This window comes from Ahaetulla prasina, chromosome 15, assembly GCF_028640845.1.
Source record: "Ahaetulla prasina isolate Xishuangbanna chromosome 15, ASM2864084v1, whole genome shotgun sequence".
Lineage (NCBI taxonomy): Eukaryota > Metazoa > Chordata > Lepidosauria > Squamata > Colubridae > Ahaetulla > Ahaetulla prasina.
Window position 1 is genome coordinate 7,579,492 of NC_080553.1, and position 18,879 is coordinate 7,598,370.

The following is an 18,879-nucleotide window of genomic DNA, read 5'->3' on the forward strand; positions in this document are numbered from 1 at the left end:
CATTTGGATAATTTGGACACATCTGTGCATGGTCAGAAAACATTTTGCTTAACGCATTTGGAAGTCTTACTCAAATCAAGTTTGTAATTCCATTTGGATTATTGAAATTAGATCAATGCAAATATTAAAGCTGGGATCTTTGTTTGTTTGTTTGTTTGTTTTTAAAGAAAAAAAGTCCAAACCAAACTTAGTTGCATCCTTGAATCAAACCAATGATTTGAGTTTGATATTGTCTGATGTACACAGACCTATTGCTTCTTTCTATATCGTGGTTTATAAAATAAGTCATTCAAAGTTAATGGGGAATACAGCTGTCACATTTAGAAAACAGAAGAAGGTTTTCTGCAGGTGTGTTTTGCAAAATTTCCACCACCCAGAACTAAATTGCGCTGGGAAATTGGTCTCTGAGCTTTATCATGGATAATAAATACACAGATTAGTCTACAGCTGGTCCATTTCATTTCTGGATGTTAGTTACTCAATTTCTCCCATAACATTTAAACTGGAATTTGCAATTAAACACACACACACACACACACACACACACACACACACACACACATGCCACCAATGCTCACCAGAAGTCACACTGAAAAATGGGTTTCTCCCCTTTATTCGACTAGCATTCACAAGGTGCTCACACTCTGCCTTTAACAATTTTACTGATTAGTCCTCAACTTCCGACCACAATTGAGCCTGTTGCTAAGTGAGGCATTTTGTGTTGTGGCCTGCCAGCGGCCAGCAGAACTGGTGACAGATTCAGACAGTGAGGAGGTTGGGGAGGAATGTGGGCCAGTCCTGGAGTCTGAAGGCTCGGACAAGGGCTCTATGTTGGAGGCAGAGAGAGGGCCAGGGCCTTTCTGGCAGTTATGTGCTGCCTCCGGAATCTGATATCAGCGAGGCAGAAGAACAGCGTGAGCCTCCTCCCAGTGTGTGCATGCGCAGAGCTGCCAGAAGGCAAGAACAATTAAGGAAAAAAGGACGACTCAGGAGTAAGGCTCGGAGATGTTTGGCCCCTCCCATAAGACATAAAAGAGGAGCAAAGGGACGTGAGCCTTTGCAGGAAGCAATTCATTCATATAGTCAATTCAAGCTCTGAGAAGTCTGTTTGACTCTGTGTCCGTTTGGCCTTGCAAAACTAATTGGCAATTAGGTCTCTGGCAGCGTTTCAAGGGAGATAAAGGCGGGTGCTTATCAACATTACCCTGAAAGGCTGTGTCAACTCGAGCAGATATCTGTCGGAATCCTCACAAACTGTTTGTTAATCATTACAAGATGTGAACGACCATAATTCACAGCTGTCTCAATAAAAGAGGCTTTTTGGGACTAAGATTGTGATTTATGCTTTCTCAGGAAGCCTAGGTCAGAACATTTTGCCCCATTTCTGGCCACAGTTGTTAAGTGAGTCACTGCAGTTGTTACATTATAATAATGAGGTGCACCCGGAGGTTGCAGTTAGTCCAGAATGCGGCTGCGCGAGTAGTAACGGGAGCCGCTCGTGGCTCCCATGTGACATCGCTGCTCCGTAGTCTGCACTGGCTTCCTGTGGTTTTTCGGGTGCGCTTCAAGATTTTGGTTACCATCTTTAAAGCGCTCCATGGCTTAGGACCCGGGTACTTACGAGACCGCCTGCTGTTACCCTTTGCCTCCCACCGACCCGTACGCTCTCACAGAGAGGGTCTCCTCAGGGTACCGTCCGCCAAACAGTGTCGGCTGGCGGCCCCCAGGAGCAGGGCCTTTTCTGTGGGGGCAGTGATGCTCTGGAACGAACTTCCCCCTGGCCTGCGTCAAGTGCCTGATCTTTGGACCTTCCGTCGTGAGCTCAAAACACATTTATTCATTCAAGCGGGACTGGCATAACTAGTGTTGGATTTTAATTGGGTTTTCTTACTATTTTAAAATTTTAAATCTAATTTTTAACTATCAGCCTTTATAATTTGCTTTGTTTTAATTGTTATCTTAATTGTATATATTTTGTTTTTTACCCTTGGCTGTACACTGCCCTGAGTCCTTCGGGAGAAGGGCGGTATAAAAATTTAATAAATAATAATAATAATAATAATAATAATAATAATAATAACAACAACAACAACAACAACAACAACAACAACAACAACATCTTGAGAAGTGAATCTGGCTTCCCCATTGACTTTGCTTGTCGTAAAGGGGGATCGCATGACACACACATCCCTGGGACACCGCAACCGTCATAAAGATGAGTTCAGTTGCCCAGCGTCTGAATTTGGATCATATGGCCATGGAGAGGCTGCAATGGTCATAAGTGTGAAAAACGGTCGTAAGTCACTTTTTAAAGCGCCGTTGTAACTTCGAATAGTCACTAAGCAAACTGCTGTAACTTGAGACTACCTGTATTTCATTGCAAAATCAGCAAAGCTAATTATAAGTACTTATATAAAAAACCCTAATACCACTCTATAAAACCTTAGTAAGACCACACCTAGAAATTCTGCATGCAGTTTTGGTCACCACACTATCAAAAAGATGTTGAGACTCTAGAAAGAGTGCAGAGAAGAGCCACCAGGATGATTAGGGGACTGGAAACCAAAACATACGAAAGGTTGCAGGAACTGGGCATGGCTAGTCTAGTGAAGAGAAGGACCAGGGGAGACAGGATAGCAGTCTTCCAATATTTGAGGGGCTGCCACAGAGAGGAGGGGGTCAAGCAGTTTTCCAAGATATCTGAAGGCTTATCCAAGGAATAAGGGACGGAAACTGAACAAGGAGAGATTCAACCTGGAAATAAGGAGGAATTTTCTGACAGTGAGAACAATCAACCCCTGGAACAGAAGTTGTCTTCAGAAGTTGTGGGAGCTTCATCACTGGAGGCCTTCAAGAAGATCATGGACTGCCATTTGTCAGAAATGGTGTGGGGTCTCCTGCTTGGATGGCTGGTTGGACTAGATGACCTGCCAGGTCCCTTCCAACTCTGTTAATCTGTTATTTGCACCGAATGGATTCTTTAACCATAAGGGAAACATCAAACATCATATGGATGTTGCGTGGATGTTGTTGACACTTTTTTGATCTGTCTACTGGGAAGCTGATGCAACCCCCTTCTAGGAGAGGGCTGAAGGAAAGAAAAAACAAGCAAGAAAAAGAAAGAAAAAGAAAGAAAAAAACAAGCAAACACCTGCTTTTCACTCTCGTTCAGCTTCCTCCGTCGAGACGGATTCAATTTTCTTTGCGGTTGGTATTCACTTAGCCTCCCGTTCGTTCCCAGCAATTCCAGGAGATGGAAGTGGAGTTTCAAATTAGCTACCAAAAAACTTTGGAAACAGCTTCTCCGCTTCTTCTGTTGGCTCAAAGGGATAGTTGAGATTGAACCCTTGGTGTAAAATGCTCGGTCGGGGCCAATGATGGCCCTTTTTCTCACAATGGAAAGTGTCCACTTGGACTGCATTAAACGCTTCATCAAGGTTAATTCCAACTGCACCGCTGAGGCCCTAATAGATGTAATAGATGCCGTCAATCCTGAAGACCCTTAATAGGTTAAAGTCACCGGGCCTGCAAATTTCAGCAGCTAGATCAGGACCTTGGAGAGCAATTTGGGGGGGGGAGCTTCATCAGAAGTGTCATTCTGCTCCTTTACAGATTACAGATTAACAGAGTTGGAAGGGACCTTGTAGGTCATCTAGTCCAGTGGTCACCAACTGGTGGTCTGTGGGCCATTGGTGGTCCGTGAGAAAATTTTGGTGGCCTGCAGAAAAATTATTCGCATTTTTTATATTGCACTAAATCAGGGATCCTCAAACTACGGCCCCTGGGCAGGATATGTGCAATGAACGTTTGTGTTGCTGCAGACAGTCTCCCACTTCGGGGGTCTTTTTGAGTGGATCGGAGGGGGGCAGACTTGGGGTCTGCTTCAGCCTCCTGGTGTGGGGCTTTGGGCGAAGGCTGGAGGGAAGTGCTGCTGGTGGCAAAGAGCTGGAGGGCCTTGTTCCAGTGGGACTGCATCATGGCTTGGACCTGGCTGACCATCTCAGCCTGCTGAGCCTCCAGGTGCTGGTACCTGGCCTTGCACTCCCACAGGTCTTCCCTCTGCTTGGAAAGCCTATGCTCCTAGTCCTCAGTGAGGTGCTTCTCCTGAGCCTCCTTCTCAGTCAAATCCAATTTGAACTGAGCCAGCTGTTTTGCCAACTTTTTCTCATGGTGGCTGCTTAGCTCCAACAACTGCTTCCTGCTAGGGCCCTAAGAAGCCTAGGCGGGCAGGCGAGAAGTGGCTGAGAGGGGAGGGGTGAGTAGAGGTTGGTGAGGTGCCCCTTGATGTGAGTGACATTGAGTTGGACACGCCCACCCAGCCACATGATCACCTAGCCACGCCCAACCAGTTGGTCATTAGGCAGATCATATTAGTGGTCCATGGGTGCAATTCAAGGTATTGGTTACCACCCTTAAAGCGCTTCATGGCATGGGACCTGGTTATTTACGGGACTGCCTACTGCGACCGATGGCCTCCCAGCAACCAGTGCGTTCCCACAGGGTGGGCCTCCTTGGGGTATCGTCGGCTAGACAATGTCGGCTGGCGACCCCCAGGGGGAGGGCCTTCTCTGTGGGGGCTCCAACCCTCTGGAACGAATTACCACCTGGTATTCGCCAACTCCCCGATCTCTGGACTTTACGACGCGAGCTGAAAACATGGTTGTTTCATCGCGCAGGACTGGCCTGATAGTTTTAATTGGGAATTTTAAACGGGTTTTAAGGAGTAGCCTAAATTTAAATATTTCATTTTAAATTATTTTAATGTTTGTATACTGTTTTTTATACAGCTGTAAACCTCCCTGAGTCCTTCGGGAGAAGGGCGGTCTAGAAATTTAAATAAATAAATAAATAAATAAATAAATAAATAAATAAATAAATAAATAAATAAATAAAATAAAATTATGAATTTAATGGTCCCTGAAGTCCGAAAGGTTGGTGACCCCTAATCTAGTCCAACCCCCCACCCAAGCAGACCCTACATCACTTTTGACAGATGGCAGCCCAGTCTCTTCCTGAAAGCTTCTAGTGATGAACCTCCCACAACTTCTGAAGGCAACTTCTCTTCCATTCCAAGCTGTTCCATCCTTTGTAGCGACCCTGAACAAAACAGAATAACAGAGTTGGAAGGAACCTTGGAGGACTTCTAGTCCAACCCCCTGCTCAGGCTGGAAACCCTACACCACTTCAGACAAATGTCTATCCAGTGTCTTCTTAGAAGCCTCCAATGATGAACTACCCACTTCTTCAGATGGCAAGCCGTTCCACTGGTTAATTGTTCTCACTGCTTCGGAAATTTCTAGGGTCTAGGTTGCTTCTCTCCTTGAGGAGTTTTCATCTATTGTTTCTTGTCTAAACTTCTGGTGCTTTGGAAAATAGCTTGGCCTCCTGTTCAGAGGACATGTTGAAAGGCAAACTGGACAACCACACTGTCACTTTGTATCTTGTGAGAAACCCAACCTGTGATTAATTTAGAGTCCCGTGTGTTGTGCCTACTTCAAAAACAATTGGATTAACGGATTAAGCCATGGTTTGGCTACTGGTGGAAGAGTCATCATGCAAAAACAGCCCATAATTATATAGAGGTGACACCTCAACAGGGAGTTACGGCTTACAGAGGGCATTTGAAAGCAAAACAAGGCAGGTGTGTAGCCCTGTCTCTTCCAAGGTGAGTTGTAGACTTCGAGGCATCCTTTCCCGATTGTGCATTGTTTTGTTTTTATGGTGGGGGAATGGTCATCTAATGAGGGACTTGTCTGCTAAACTTGAAGAAGAGAACACTTTTGAAAGTTGTACACCCTGAACGTCACCTGAATCCTTTCCCACTGTGTGTCAGATTCAGTTGAGAGGTCTTCTCCAAACCCTCCAGATGTGTGGATTTCAACTCCCACAATTCTCAGCAGTAGCATTCCTGGTTGTGGAATTCTGGGAGTTGAAGCAGGGGTGCTATTCAGCAGGCTCTGACAGGTTCGGGAGAACCAGTAGTGGAAATTTTGAGTAGTTTGGAGAACCGGCAAATAGCACCTCTAGCTGGCCCCAGGAGTGGGGAGGGAATGGAGATTTTGCAATATCCTTCCCCCAGGAGTGGGGAGGGAATGGAGATTCTGTAGTATCCTTCCCCCAGGAGTGGGGAGGGAATGGAGATTTTGCAATATCCTTCCCCCAGGAGTGGGAAGGGAATGGAGATTCTGTAGTATCCTGCCCCTGGAGTGGGGTGAGAATGGAGATTTTGCAATATCCTTCCCCCAGGAGTGGGAAGAGAATGGAGATTTTGCAATATCCTTCCCCCAGGAGTGGGAAGGGAATGGAGATTCTGTAGTATCCTGCCCCTGGAGTGGGGTGAGAATGGAGATTTTGCAATATCCTTCCCCTGCCACACCCACCAAGCTACGCCCACAAAACCAATAGTAAAAAAAAAAAATTGAATTCCACCATGAGTTGAAGTCCATATTTTGGTGGTTATCCAGGTTGTGGGAAATTACTCCAGGTTCAAAGACGTGATCACTGGCACTTTTTCACCAGTTTCCAGCAGTGTTCCGTGGAAGTGCTAAAACTCTTCCTGGAATCTTCTAGCCACAAAATACATTTCGCCCTACTTTTATTTTCTCCTCTCTTCCTTTTGGCTAAGTGGAACCAGTGGCATGCTATAAAATGCTCTTTTGGTGAATGCACCACGCTGGGTTTTTTTGTTTTTTGTTTTCCTTCCCCCCCCCCTTCCCCCCAGCCAGGCTGTCACTTAGGAACAGGATTCATTCATCAAGCCTAAAATTACTGCTGTATTTAATCTTCTCAAAGAGAACACAATCGAATTATGATGATGTGCGAAGAACGATAATCTGCCAGAATTTTTTTTTAAAAAAAACACCACCAACAACACCAAACGCCCCCCCCCCCCCCCTTCCCAACTTCTTCTCTGAAATGCCTGCCACCCTTAATAGGCCAATGAAGTCTAATAAGAAAGAGACAGAGAGGACAAGGTGCGAAGCATCTGCATAATAAGAAGATAAAAACTGTCCTCATCTTTTTTTTTCTCTCCCAGATTGAATGAAATCTAATTACATGCCATATTGATTGTTGTGTATTACTGGAAGAGATGGCTGGGTGGGGGAGAGAAAAAGGAGATGTGTGCGGGGCGGGGGGAGAGAAGCAATTACAGTAAAATTGCAAGCTGACCCTCTGAATTGCTTTCGGCATTAAAAGAACTGTGCGCCTCCCCGGGGAGATAAAACCTTTATTTTTCACCCCTTAACTCTTCCCGTTAAATTATTGTCTATGCGGTTATCTGTAGAAACCTGTAGAGGAAATCTAGTCAATTATGGTTACGGGTTGATGTCAGCTCATTAGAGGAAAGATTAAGTTCTGTTGAACTCGGCAGGACTTGTTTTTGGATAAATGGGCAACTCGTTGTGCGGCAGGTGTAACCGTGGCTTGATCACACGTTGCTCTAAGTCGCTTCCTCTTCATGGGTGTTGAGGAGGTTCTACAAGAAGTGCCCATCACACAAGCCGGAAGCTACTCTGGAGGTTGGCGTGGCGGGACATTTGCCAGGGACTGAAGAGTAGCTTTGGTGACCTCTCCCTGAATTTATTTCTTTAAATAAATTCAGAACTTCATTTCTTCCTTCACTTTAGGAAGACCCTGGTATCCTATATCGATCCTTGAGTCCAAGAAAGCAAAGCTATCTACCGTCTTGGCTTATTTGCTGAAGCTGAAAGTTCACGATGCTATTGAGTGACCTTATAGATAGTCCTTGACTTATGACTGTAAGTCATGCTGATCATTAAGCGGGTCATCATGTGACCAACCTGATTTTACTTTTTTGGGGGGTGGGTTGTTGTCAAGCAAACATCATAGTCATTAAGTTAACTCATTGTCTGAGAGAGAGGGGGGAGAGAGGAAGAGGGGGAGAGAGACAGAGACAGAGAGAGACAGAGAGAGATATGATAGCTAGGTAGATAGACACACACAGACAGACAGATGATAGATAAATGATAGATAGATAGATAGATAGATAGATAGATAGATAGATAGATAGATAGATAGATAGATAGATAGATGATGGATAGATAGATAGATAGACAGATAGATAGACAGCAGACAGACAGACGATGATAGATAGATGATAATAGATAGATAGATAGATACAGAGAGAGGGGGGAGATAACTGAAGGGGGTGAACATATCCAACCCTCCTTCCTCTTCCTATTTTCCCCATAAACAACAACTTGGGAGGTGGGTTGAGCTGAGAAAAAGAGACTGGCCCAAAAGCACCCAGCCAATTTTTGTGATTAAGGCAGAACTAGAACTCGCCCTCACCTGGTGACTGGCCAACTCACTCAGCTGGCTTTCATGGCTAAAGTGGGACTAGAACTCACAGGTCTCCTAGCTTCTAGCCTGGTGCCTTGACCACTAGACTAAACCAGCAATAGGCACTTTTTTTTTTATTGGAAACTGAAAATAAACACCACAACGTGATGTCTTCATGCTGTACAACTTGGCTTAGATGCATTATAGACTTTCGATATAGACTTTCTCCTAAGGAGCAAACATCTGTTTATAGATCTTTATAGATCTCTCTCTGTGTCTCTGTGTCTCTCTTTCTTCTCTCTCTCTCTTCTCTCCTTCTCTTCCCTCCCTCCCTCTCCCTCCCTCCTTTCTCTCTCTCTCTTCTCTCCTCTCCTCTCTCTCTCTCTTGTCTCTCTTCTCTCTCTCTTCTCTCTCTCTCTTCTCTCCTCTCTGTGTCTCTTCTCTCTCTCTCTTGTATCTCTCCCTCTCTCCTCCTCCTCCTCTGTCTCTGATTCCCACTGCAGACATTGGAGGAAAGGTAATCTGCACAAAGAATTCAAGCAAGGCATTTCCTTACCGCATCCTTAGTTCCCAGCTATGTCCTCCATGCTCCCCTCCCTCCCTCCCTCCCTCTCCTCCCTCCTTTCTCTCTCTCTTGTCTCTCTTCTCTCTCTCTTCTCTCTCTCTCTTCTCTCCTCTCTGTGTCTCTTCTCTCTCTCTCTTGTATCTCTCCCTCTCTCCTCCTCCTCCTCTGTCTCTGATTCCCACTGCAGACATTGGAGGAAAGGTAATCTGCACAAAGAATTCAAGCAAGGCATTTCCTTACCGCATCCTTAGTTCCCAGCTATGTCCTCCATGCTCCCCTCCCTCCCAAATTCCTACAAGTCTCAGCCTAATGAAACTGGAAGACGCTGCAGGATCTCTTACCATCCTGCTTGCCCAGCCTCAGGTGGAAGGAACGCACACACGTTGATGGAAGGTTGTTTGAATAACACAAATAACCCATGTTTAAACAGCCTCGCTCCCAAAGGTCGAAGCCTACTGCGCGAGCCACGGTAAAATGATCTTGTCATTGCCTTGCGAGTCCTGACAGTGGTCACTCAACTCTCCCCCTTTCTATTAAAGGACAAACACAGCATGTTAACCAATAGAGAGGTTGATGAAGTGCATCGGACGGAGCTGTTGTGCAAAATTCAGAGTTAAAAAAAAAAAAGGAGAGAGGGGGAAAAAAAAGAGGCAATTTCCGTGGCTCCATCCAGACAACATGCTTTTCGCCGACAATATCTCAGAAGCTTTCTGAAAGACGAATATTCAAAGAATGTAAGAGACAAAAAAATCAATCACTTGCAAAAAAAAAATATGGCTTGAGGCGCCAATTCAGCCTGGGCAGATGGTGCTAGTCAAGAGATATTCCATCATCATCATTATTATTATTATTATCATTATTATTATTGGTACTTCTCTGAAACAAAAAAAAAGCTTAATACTTAATGAGAAGGAAGGACTCCCTGGAGAAGAGCCTAATGCTGGGAAAGATTGAGGGCAAAAGAAGTACGGGACGACAGAGAACGAGGTGGCTGGATGGAGTCACTGAAGCAGTCGGCATGAGCTTAAATGGTCTCTGGGGGATGGCAGAGGACAGGAAGGCCTGGAGGAAAGTTGTCCATGGGGTCGTGATGGGTCGGACATGACTTCGCAACTAACAACAATAAGTACAATCCAGCATTCTGAACCAGAACATTGTAAGTTGTACAGGCAACGTATATTCCTCAAGGCAGGCCCAGTAGCAATACTAAATAGACTTACTCAACAGTAAATCTACATTACATTGAGGGGAAGTTATTTCCAGATTAGTGAGCAGCATGAACTTCTACAGGAAGATTGAACATTGTTTTATAAAACATAGAATCAAAAGCCTGGAAGTGACCTTAGAGCTCTTCTAGTCCAACCCTCTGCTCAAGGCAAGAGGCCTTGTACCATCCTGGTCAAATAATTGTCCAGTCTATTTGAAAACCTCCAGTGATTTAACACCCACAAGAGACCCTTCCTCTTGATCCCACTAGATGGACTTGTAATATTCCCTGCCTCGCCCACTCTGGTAGGTTGGGTGGAGGACATGATAGCAGTGTTCCAATATTTGAGGGGCTGCCACAAAGAAGAGGGGGTCGACCTATTCTTCAAAGCACCGGAGGGCAGGACAAGAAGCAATGGGTGGAAACTAACCAAGAAGAGAAGCAACCTGGAATTAAGGAGAAATTTCCTGACAGTGAGGACAATTAATCAGTAGAATCGGAAGTTGTGGGTGCTCCAACACTGGAGGTTTTTAAGAAGAGACTGGACAGCTGTTTGTCTGAAACGGTATAGGATCTCCTGCCTAAGCAGGGGGTTGGGCTAGAAGACCTCGAAGGTCCCTTCCAGCATTTTAATTCTATGTTCTAGAACAGGGGTCTCCAACCAAGGACCCCACAGTCCTCCTCCTCCTCCTCCTCCTCCTCCTCCTCCTCCTCCTCCTCCTCCTCCTCCTCCTCCTCCTCCCTCTCCTCCCCACACACCCCACTCTCTTCTAATACTGATGATGTTGCCTAGTTCAGGTAATGAAACATCTGCAAGAAAATCACCAAGCTCAGAAAGACCCAAGGACCTCAGAGTTCTCCTCCTCCTCCTCCTCCTCCTCCTCCTCCTCCTCCTCCTCCTCCTCCCCACGCACCCCACTCCCTTCTAATACTGATAACGTTGCCTAGTTCAGGTAATGAAACATCTGCAAGAAAACCACCAAGCTCAGAGAGCACCAAGGACCCCAGAGTTCTACTCCTTCTCTTCCTCCTCTCTTCCTCCTCCTCCTCCTCCTCCTCCTCCCCACACACCCCACTCCCTTCTAATACTGATGACGTTGCCTAGTTTGGGTAATGAAATGTCTGCAAGAAAACCACCAAGCTCAGACAGCATCAAGTTAGGATGAGACGGAACAAAATGGAGGTACCTTCCCAGCTTTCTGCACATCCAGAAATTAGGAACGGGGAAACTGAAGTGTGACAATTTAGAAGCATAGAGGCAACGTGCCAAACAGCTCAACTTTTTTTCTGCAGGGTCTAAACTAGACATTTCTATCCAGTCTGCAAATTACCTCCAAACAATATAAATCAAGTCTGTTTCCATTAGAGATCTGCTTACACGGAGGGGGAAGAAGTACTGTATGCTTTAGTTGTTTATCCTAAAAACTTACACACACACACACACACACACACACACACACCATGTTTTTCCCCCCAAAATAAGACTGGAACAAAAAAGAAGTCCTAGCATGATTTTTCACGCTGCTCATAATATAAGCCCTACCCCCAAAATAAGCCCCAGTTAAGCTCATTAGCCGGGCGGAAGTATTTAGTAATGTATGTCACTGAAAATAAGTCCTAATGCATCTTTTGGAACAAAACTTAATGTAAGACTCGGTTTTCTTTTCAGGAAAACACTATATATGTGTGTGTGTGTGTGTGTGTGTGTGTGTGTGTGTGTGTATGTATGTGTGTATATATATATATATATATATATATATATGTTTTCTGAGGTTTTCGCGGGTGTTTGTATGTAGGTCTTTGGTTATTCGGGTTTTCTCCTGCGTAAAATTAGAAGTGTCTTGGCGACGTTTCGACGAAATCCCATTCGTCATCATCAGGCTAGGTGCTTACAGCTTCCTATTTCTAGGAGAAATGTATGATATATATATATGTAGGTCTTTGGTTATTCGGGTTTTCTCCCACGTAAAATTGGAAGTGTCTTGGCGACGTTTCGACGAAGTCTCATTCGTCATCTTCAGGCTTCAGCTTCGTGCTTATAGATTTAAAATCTATCCAATTTTACGCAGGAGAAAACCCAAATAACCAAAGACCTACATACAAACACCCGCGAAAACCTCAGAAAACAAATATATATATATATATCCATTGCTCCCAGAAGCACGAAGCTGAAGCCTGAAGATGACGAATGAGACTTCGTCGAAATGTCACCAAGACACTTCCAATTTTACGCGGGAGAAAACCCGAATAACCAAAGACCTACATACAAACACCCGCGAAAACCTCTTCCAGGTATATTTGCAAAATAAAAAACAGACATTCTGCAAGCTCTGGAACTAAAAATTTTTTAAAATTTTATAGATATATATGTTGGAGGAGGAGGGGAAAATAAATTAATGGGAAGAGAGGGGAAAAATTTGGGGGGCGGTGTTTCTATTTGGTTTATATATCATTCTTTCAACTGCTGAGGAATCTTTTATAACTTCTCTCTTTCTAACTCCTCATTGAGAGAACTAACTTAAGAATTAGCGACTTGCCTCAAGGTTGTTCAGTGAATCTGTGTCGAAGTAGGAAGCGGAGTTTAAATCTCCCAACAATAAAAAACAGTTGCCTGTGGTTAACAAACATAGTTTAGGAGAAACGTATTCTGTCTCATCCTTTTTTCTTCCCTTGCCGTTCCAATCTCGTTCCATGGCTCAGGGTGGTTTGCGGCAATTAAAAGCAAAAATAAACAAAATAAAGCAAGGATGTGAAAATGAGAAATAAGCTTTAGCAGAGAAAAGACATCTAAACTGAAGGTTCCTCAACTAAAAAAAAGCGGGGGAGGGGAAATCACAGGCCCAGCAACATGAAAGCAAATGCAAATAAGTAAGCCCTTGACTTACGACCGTTGCTAAGCGAGACATCGATGAAGTGAGTTTTGCCCCGTTTTACAACCTTGCCTGCCACGTTGGTGGTCCCTATTTTTCTATTTGCATTTTTACGTGCATTTTTTTTACCCATCATTTAGAAACCATCAAACCTACCTTGCAAAACCAATTCAATAATATTGATTTTTGTGTGTCAATTAAAAAGGGACGGAAACAAGCTAGCAACTGAACGGTGAGACACATCAGACTGTGCCCCCTACACATAGGAGAGGGATCAATTGTTCATGGGGGTGATTTATCTGTTTGAGATGTTCCTCCATTTTATGTCTGACACAACTGTGACATGAGTAGCTCCGATGCTCCCAATTCTCATTTAAATCGATGTGTTTTATACAGCCCTACACCAGTTTAACGGTGGCTTAGTGGGTAAGACGCTGAGCTTGTCGATCGAAAGGTTGGCAGTCGGATCCCTACTGCCACGTAATGGGGTGAGGTCCCGTGACTTCTCCCAGCTTCTGCCAACCTAGTAGTTCGAACGCACGTAAAAAATGCAAGTAGAAAAATAGGGACCACCTTTGGTGGGAAGGAAATAGCGTTCCCTGCACCTTTGGCGTTGAGTCATGCCAGCCACATGACCACGGAGACGTCTTCAGACAGCGCTGGCTCTTCGGCTTTGAAACGGAGATGAGCACCGCCGCCTAGAGTCAGGAACGACTAGCACATATGTGCGAGGGGAACCTTTACCTTTACCTTAAACCTGAAGTAGGATACTTTGTCTTATAAACGCCTCTCAAACTTTTGCGAAGTATCATTGGGGTATGTCCCAAAGGTGCTTTTTTTCAAGAGGCAACTGGGCTTTGTTTTTCTTTGAAGACATTTCACTTCTCACCCAAGTGCAAATGGGTTGAAAAAGGGATCAAAGAGGCCATCTATGTCAAAATTGAACAGCCCTCTCTCAACAGGAGGGGAGGGATACAACATCATCTTGATGAACGTATCTTTTCTTTTATGTACACTGAGAGCATATGCACCAAGACAAATTCCTTGTGTGTCCAATCACACTTGGCCAATAAAAATTCTATTCTATTCTATTCTATTCTATTCTATTCTATTCTATTCTATTCTATTCTATCTCCAGTCTACAACACAGTTATTTCAGCAGGTGCAAGAGAGCTCCACACCCATTTGCACTACTCTGGTGACCCTGAGGACACAGATAAACCTTCAAGTGGCCTCTATGACTCTCTTAACATAATAACAGAGTTGGAAGAGATCTTGGAGGTCTTCTAGTCCAACCCCCTGCCCAGGCAGGAAACTCTACACCATTTCAGACAAATGACTATCCAACATTTTCTTAAAAATTTCCAGTGTTGGAGTACTGGATCTTAAAGGATGCAAATTTATATTCCTTTCTGTGTGCAAGGAATATAAATCCTTCCATTCCCCACCATCCAGTCACAGCTGAAGAAGCTTCTTGGATGAGAAGCGAAACGTCTTCAAAAGAAAAAGCAAGAAAGTCCAGTTGCCTCCTGAAAAAGCACCTTTGGAACAACTATGATCTGAATCTCCGTCATTAAAGTACGATGTGTCTACGGCATATTGAACTGTAAAATCAAATGCTCCTATCAGATAGTGGACATTTTTTTAAAGAGAGAGAGAGAGAGAGAGTAGGACCAATATAATCAGTTTGGGTCAGCTTGATTTAAACCATGCAATAATTGGGATTTAATTCATATGCATCAAATTAGTCTTTTTTTAAATTAAACACCAGTTTTGGTCCCCACGCTATAAAAAAGATGTTGAGACTCTAGAAAAAGTGCAGAGGAGAGCAACCAGGATGATGAGGGGACTGGAGCTAAAACATACGAAGAATGGCTGCAGGAACTGGGCATGGCTAGTCTAGTAAAGAGAAGGAGCAGAGGAGACATGATAGCAGTCTTCCAATATTTGAGGGGCTGCTACAGAGAAGAGGGGGTTGAGCTGTTTTCCAAAGCACCCGAAGGCCAGACAAGAAAGAATGGGTGGAGACTGAACAAGGAGAGATTCAACCTGAAAATAAGGATAAATTTTCTGACAGTGAGAACAATCAACCAATGGAACAGAAGTTGCCTTTGGAAGTGGTTGGAGCTTCATCACTGGAGGCTTTCAAGAAAAGATTGGATCGCCATTTGTCAGAAACTATCTAGGGTCTCCTGCTTAGGTGGGGAGTTGGACCAGATGGCCTATAAAGTCCCTTCCAACTCTGTTAATCTGTTATCTGTTACCCTCTTCCAGGTAGTGTAAGAGAAGGGGTGACGGAATAAGAAACTGGAAAAGCTTACATTTGCCCTCATGAGAACTAGGAACGGTAATGGTAGCTAATAGGTTAAAGAAATGCTGAAGAACAGCAGAAAGCAGGATAATTTTACTGCTAATATAGCAGTCCAGCCTGTTCCTGTTAATCCAGTTTGAAAAGTGCTTTACGGCATTAATTGGCTGTGGGGACACAACAGAAAGGATACCATTAGTCATTTTTTTTAAAAAAAGGTGGCTTCAGAATTAAATATTTCTTCCTTTCAGTTCACTGGGCCTCCGTTCAAGCAATTTGGGCTAAGCGTCCACGTGCTTTGGCCCACCACGGAGCCTGGTTTTTGTAGTCATCTCCAACTTTTTAACGATGACCAGCTGCTCTCACACACAGCTCCTCTCATCTTATAGCATCAAACCACCAACTAAGACGGTGCGAAGGAGCTGCCACAAAGTAATCCTCCTGCATTGCTTCAAACAGATGGGTTTGTCTGTGGTGTTGGCAAAAAAAACTGTAAATACCAAGGAGCAGCTGGCATGGAGTCACTTTGAGGGAAGGGACTTAGCCAAAATTTGTATCCTCCCTTCCCCCCCCACCCGCCCCCCAGTGCTTGGCTTCTTCAGCAAAGCATCAAGGCAAGGCATGGTTACTCAGTCAAATGCATCATTGTCCCAATAAGACAACATCCCATGTTATAATAATAATAATAATAATAATAATAATAATAATAATAATAATAATAATAATAATAATAATAATAATAATAATAATAATAATAATAATAATAATATTTTAATTTGTATACCGCCCTTCTCCTGAAGGACTCAGGGCGGTGCACAGCCAGAATAAAAATACAAAGAGAAACAATGCATATAATATTAAGAACACCCCTTAAAAAACTTATTCAATTGGCCAAAAATTTAAAATACAATAACACCCTATAAAAATTTACAAAAATTTAAAATCCATAAAAGTAAATTAAAATTTTTAAAATCAAGCCAGTCCAGCTAGACGGAATAAATAGGTTTTAAGTTCGCGGTGAAAGGTCTGAAGGTCGGATAGTTGACGAAGTCCAGGGGGAAGTTCGTTCCACAGGGTAGGAGCCCCCACAGAGAAGGCCCTCCCCTTGGGGGCCGCCAGTCGACATTGTTTGGCTGACGGCACCCTAAGGAGTCCCTCTCTGTGAGAACGCACCGGTCGCTGGGAGATAGAAGATGGCAGTAGACGGTCCCGTAAATATCCTGGTCCTAAGCCATGGAGTGCTTTAAAGGTAGTCACCAAAACCATGAAGCGCACCCGGAAGACAACAGGCAGCCAGTGCAGTCTGCGCAGGATGGGTGTTACATGGGAGCTCCGAACCGCTCCCTCTATCACCCGCGCAGCTGCATTCTGGACTAACTGGAGTCTCCGGGTGCTCTTCGAGGGGAGCCCCATGTAGAGAGCATTGCAATAGTCCAAGCGAGAGGTCACGAGAGCATGAGTGACCGTGCATAGGGCATCCTGGTCCAGGAAAGGGCGCAACTGGCGAATCAGGTGAACCTGATAAAAAGCTCTCCTGGAGACCTTTATTTCTACCTATTCTACCTTTATTTCACCACCAACGACCAATGGGATGAGCCTTGATGGTAATGGGACCACACCCGAACCAAATAAGTCCATCCTTTCCCTTGTATCTTCCACCACCAAGGGAAGGTGCCCTTATCAATGGCATAAGGCAGCCTATCTCCACAACTCCACATTACAGGATCTCAGTATCTTCCCTTCTCCAGACATGCTCTCAGTTCTGCAAATTCAGTTCATGTACACAGATGTACACAGTCCATGCAATGAGAAATCAAGGAGTGCACCTTTACATACAAGCCCATTTGACAGAGAGGAAATGAAGGCTGAGAAGTTACACCAGGTGACACCACCGAAAGACACGACCCAAGAATGGGTGAGGAGCTGGCCACAGATTTTTGAATTGTAACTCTAGTCCTCTGGCCAAATTGAATGGAAATCTTCTTGGAACAAACTGAGGTTGTAAAATAAATCTGCTGATGTAGATTGGCTACATATAGTTTGAGTTTTGTTGGTTATCCAGATCGTTCACAGGGGCATTTAAAAAATAATTGATAGCAAGTCTGAATTACTGCATTAGCCCCAACTTAGCTCCTCTTGTTAAAAGTTTAGCACCAGCTCAACAAGGAATTCCAGAATAAAGAATGCCCAGAAGGGACATGGGTCTGAAATTCCTATGTTTTAATCCACTTTTGCTCAATCTTAGTAAAGTCAGCAACTGGATAGAAGATATTACAGCCTGTCCAAGCTTTAGAAAACTCCACAATGTGCATATGAACACAATGTCTCTGACTCACATTTTCATACCTTTAGCAAGCTATTAGGTAGCACTATTCAGCAATCAAACATCCCCTCCCCCCCCAACCAAATTTGCTCAGCCAACTGCCCTGATGCTCCCCTCCCTTCCTCACCATTGAGTTGGTTGTACACCACTTCCTCCAGATGATCCAACCGTTGCAGGATGGCTTCCCTGTCCAGCAGGGCTCCCACTTTGGCATTCCGTCCCCTCATCCGTCGGTCGGCGCTCCGGACGATTTGCACCAGCTCCTGGGAGCGGTCTTGGATCCTGCAGTAGACCGAGAAGAGGATGATGCCCACGAAAACCAAAATGTTCACCGTCAATAAAGTTTTGATTTTCCTGGCCACCGCCATGGAAGCTGCTGGGTCAAGAGGGCTGTCAAGGCATGGCAGCTTCGGGAAGCTGCGGCAGCATCGAAGGCAAGCAGTCCCTGCCCGTGGATGGTGGAAGGAAGGACTGAGGAGGGAGGGCAGCTGGGGAAGGCGGGGGAGAAGAGGGCAATAGGAAGTCCTGAGATATTCCCCTTCCCACGACTTCTGGATGCGAGAGAGGAAGGGGGCAGCCCAAGGCAAGTCAACGCATTGCCGGCGACAAGGAGCTGTCCGTTTCAGCACCACGGCGTTCCAAGCTGCCGCCGCCGCTGCTATACCTCCTTCTCCTTCGGCGTCTGTTTCTCAGCCCGGAGGGGACAAACCCCCGCCCCCCGCGACTCTCTTGGAGGCTCTAGAAAGGGGAAGGGGCTGAGGACCCCCTTAGCTGACGATGGTGGGGTGAGGCACGCCCGGACGGGGTAAGGGGGGTAGGGAGGGTAGCCAGAAGCAAGGACACAGCGCCGACGCAGGCCAGCCAGCTTGGGCAGAAGAAGGGAGAGAAGGTGAACGGGATGCGCTCACAGCTGGAACGAGTGTCAGGGATGGGGAGGGGGGAGGGAGGCGGCGAAGGTGAGGAGGGGATGCGATCCTGCTCGGTGGTTGCCTGCCTGCCTGCCTGCCCGCCCGCCCGCCTCCCCTTGAGCGCGTCCTCGCACGCCTGCGTGCGCGGGGTGTGATCGGCTCGGTTGCTGGCTCTCTCTGCCTCGCTCCCCGCGCACAGCGCAGGGGCGAAGTCACGTGGCATATTGGGTGGGTGGGGAGAGGGGAAAAGGAGGGAGGAGTGGTGGTGGAGGGGGGACGAAGGAGGAAAACTCTCCTGCATTCCGCGCGGCCTCGCCGAGGGATCGGCTCCCCTGCGGGCTGGGTGGGTGGGTGGAATCTCTCCATCCTGCCTTCCTCCCCCTGCAAGACAAAG

The 18,879-nt window shown here is 45.4% G+C and overlaps 1 protein-coding gene across 1 annotated transcript in view; it reads right to left on the reverse strand.

Moving 5' to 3' along the window:
• GALNT9 (polypeptide N-acetylgalactosaminyltransferase 9) overlaps nucleotides 1-17,945 on the reverse strand; it is a 144,844-nt gene extending 126,899 nt beyond the window's left edge. Inside the window, exon 1 of the mRNA XM_058158912.1 lies at nucleotides 17,705-17,945. Within this exon, the coding sequence (XP_058014895.1) occupies nucleotides 17,705-17,945 (241 nt within the window). The remainder of the gene's footprint in view (nucleotides 1-17,704) is intronic.
• Between the last annotated feature and the right edge of the window lie 934 nt (nucleotides 17,946-18,879).